The sequence below is a fragment of the Phytophthora parasitica genome (genome assembly GCF_000247585.1).
Source record: "Phytophthora parasitica INRA-310 unplaced genomic scaffold supercont2.20, whole genome shotgun sequence".
NCBI lineage: Eukaryota > Oomycota > Peronosporomycetes > Peronosporales > Peronosporaceae > Phytophthora > Phytophthora nicotianae.
The window spans coordinates 996,790-1,000,066 of record NW_008649006.1 but is presented as its reverse complement, the minus strand read 5'-3'; the positions used below and the strand labels follow the sequence as shown (position 1 = coordinate 1,000,066).

The following is a 3,277-nucleotide window of genomic DNA, read 5'->3' as shown; positions in this document are numbered from 1 at the left end:
GTCTTGCAAATAATATGAAGTAGGCTGAGAGAATTCGTGCAACGAAGAGCCTCGCAAGAGGCTCGAGGGTCGCTACTGTTTATCGAATACTGTATCCACCAAACGCACATTGAAGAAGCAGCAAGGCTGAAGTTTTCCACACGGTCCCAGGAAGCGGAATTACGAAACCTACAGAAACCGTGTGAAAAGGACAATTTGTGGAAATATTTCCTGGTGAATGACTCCGTACAACAAGGTTGTCCTTTTGTCTGAAGAATGGTCTTCACACAAGCCAATCGTTTCTGCCTCAGCGGAAGATGTTTCCAGAGCCTACATGGAATGTGAGTTCCAACGCTTTGGTGAGCCGTAGAACTACAGCAGGATAGTAATCCTCGTTGTATGAGCAAGGTGTTCAAATAATCCAATCGAATGATTGGACAACGCCAATGAGCAACTCTGTCGTATAGACCACAAGCTAATGAGCAACAGCAGCGGTCTGTCACGAATGTTACTTCAGCCATCAGAGCTTACATATCCGGTCCCGAACCGCTTCATTAGATTAGATCGTCCAACCAATACCAAGCTCTAATGAATTACTGTTCGCGTTGAATACTTCTTACGAATATGTCTGGTAGGGAACCCGCTTCTTCCGAAATCATGGCTGGTAAAAAAAATAATTCTAACTCCGTACGAGCTGCAGCGATGTCTACGGCTGAGTCGAGATGTTGCTACGATGAGGAGATACGAGAATGAGCAAATGGAAGCTTAGCTTTGGTTGGAGTGGAAAACGGAACGAGCACCGAAACACAATGATATTCGCAATCATGAATCGGAACCGATATAGGTGCGATTCAGCGTGGATTTTCATGGAGTGTCTGAAGGCTGGATATGCTAAGTAAGTTGCTTCTTTATGGCTCGAGACATTTTGGGTAAAGGAACGCGTGCACGACTACAGTGTGAATTAAATTGCGACGAATTCAACCTGTCTCGACCGGTAGAGCGTGCATCACATCCTGATGAAGATTGCGTTGATTTCGATGAAGTGCACTCCTTAGTTGAAGCTGCTGTCACAATTACGTGGTGAGTTGGCATCCTGTGTGGTCTCTGATTGTGACGAATGATGCAAAGCTGCCTAGTCTACGAGAGCTTAACCTGAATGACTTGAAATTGAGAATAAGTCGCATTTTGAATCAGCAAGTACATAACTCGATTTTTTCTTTACGTGACGATGCAAACTCGAAGGCTAGATGCTGGACGCAGTTTTGCCACGTGTATGAAAAGAAGAAAGGTGTTGTTTTCATGGCTTGTAACAACAGCTTCGTTTCCTGTAACACATGTGTAAAGGTGTATGCATTCATTCCAGTAAATGGAACCAAAACATTAAACGAGCACATGAACAAATGTACAAGTGCTCCAGCGAACACTGGGAGCTTAGTGCAGTTTCTGGACAAAGCCGAGGTGTCTACCGCTGATAAAAAGCGTGTTATCTAGGCTGCTGCGTACATGTGCTGCACGGATATGCGGCCGTTTAGCATAGTGTCGGGTGAAGGCTTCAGAGAATTTACTTCAGTTATTTTTTGATATCGGTGTAACAGGCCACTTATCTTGCCCGGTTGTTAGGCAAGTCGTATAGCTGAGCTGCGGCCGTCCTTTTGTGCTCAGCTCAATGAAGACTCGTTGGCTGACGGTAACTACTTGTCACCGCGCCGGATCCGTACGCCCCAATGCGCCCGTCTCCTATTTATTACTCAATTAATACACTCGCTAGTTCTCCTCAGACCCAGCTTCCGTCAATTCCTGCTCGCTCCCAGTCTACTCGTCTCGTTCACTTGCTCCTCGCCTGGTCCGCGGTACTTCACCGTCTCGCCACCTCCCTGGGGAGCTCGTGCTGTCTGCTCGTCTACTGTCCTCCCTGCTGCTCGTCCTGCTTGAGGGCCTTCGTCCGCTCTCCTCACTTCTGTCTCCGCGTCTTCTGCGTCCCTCCCGTCAAATGCGGAAGTAAGCGCCCAGTGCGCTCCACGCTGCAAATTCGAAAGTCCCGTCCCAGTGTGCTCTGCACGGCAAATTCCGAAGTCCCGTCCAGTGATACCCGGTACCTTAGTTCCGGTCGATCCTGGGCGACACGCCTCCTTCAACTTCAAGGGTCCACTCACTTCATTGTCTGGCGGTTCTTCAAGATCACCAATCCTTCGAATCCCTGGCAATCCCCTTACTGCACACTGCGATGAATCAGCTGCCGTCTTCGTTGTGGCCGTCCAGCTACTGTCTAGTGGGATCTCGGTATCAGCTCCCCACTCATTACATTGGTTTACATTCGAAGCGATCATGTGATATTCAACAATTACTACCTGCCCCCAACACAGTGAGAAATAATGTCCAAAAGGACGCAAAAAGTTGCAATTCATTTGCCAGACTCATTTTCGTGATTGCTGTGCGGGGTTCACGACAGACTAATGGACTGATTCAGTTAAAAACAGATCGTACATGTTGGTGACATTTCATTTCATGCCTGAATTGTTCAAGCTTCATACTCGAATACTCCAAGTTAAAGAAGTTGAGGGTGTATCTCACACAGCCAAGTATCTTTTGAGTGTGTTTAGGGAAGCTTTGTTGGATTTTGGCATTCACGACACCTCACTATGTAAAGTTGTGACCGATTGTGGATCCAATTTGCGCGGCCAAGAGGGCATTCCATCCGTCTACACATGGCTCCCATGTGCAAACCACAAAATTGCCACGGTTATCACAACCGTACTTTGCAAGATAACGTCGACAAAACATGGAGTGGTTTCGTCTCCATATTATAAGTTCTACGACGACGCCCCAGAAGTTTTCCAGCTACTGGATAGATGCAAAGCTCTGGTTTCCTATTCCAAAAAAGCAAACTGCAAAATAACCTGGAGAATACGCTAAAACAAGAAAATGTGCCTCGTTGGAATTCTAAGCGACTTTTAGAGAGCATTCTCAACTCTTTTGATGAAGTTACAAGTATCTCAGCTGCGCGTGGCAAGTTAGTATACATCAGCTGCATCGATAAACCTTTTTTGTAGGAACTCATCACATTCCGTCGCCATTTCCGAGAGACGACGCTGAAACTGGTGTGCTGGAAAGAACCTGCGCTGCATCTAGTAGTACACGAACATCACAATATTATCTGCCATCTTTCCCCACAAATCGAGCAGGTCATGGTAGATAAATTGACTCGAAAAGTGCTGGAAGAGCCGTTTGCAATTGACAATCCCCAGAATATCGAGGTGATTCCTCCAGACAGCAGCAAGTTGGTGAAAATTAAAAAGTT

The 3,277-nt window shown here is 46.6% G+C and overlaps 1 protein-coding gene across 1 annotated transcript; it reads right to left on the bottom strand.

Annotated features, from left to right (window-relative positions):
• Window positions 1-1,158: 1,158 nt before the first annotated feature.
• On the bottom strand, window positions 1,159-2,160 carry PPTG_10173 (hypothetical protein; the record flags this gene model as incomplete). Its single annotated transcript, XM_008905455.1, has 1 exon — window positions 1,159-2,160. A coding segment is annotated over one exon (391 nt), but the record flags the coding sequence as incomplete, so codon positions are not given.
• Window positions 2,161-3,277: the final 1,117 nt, after the last annotated feature.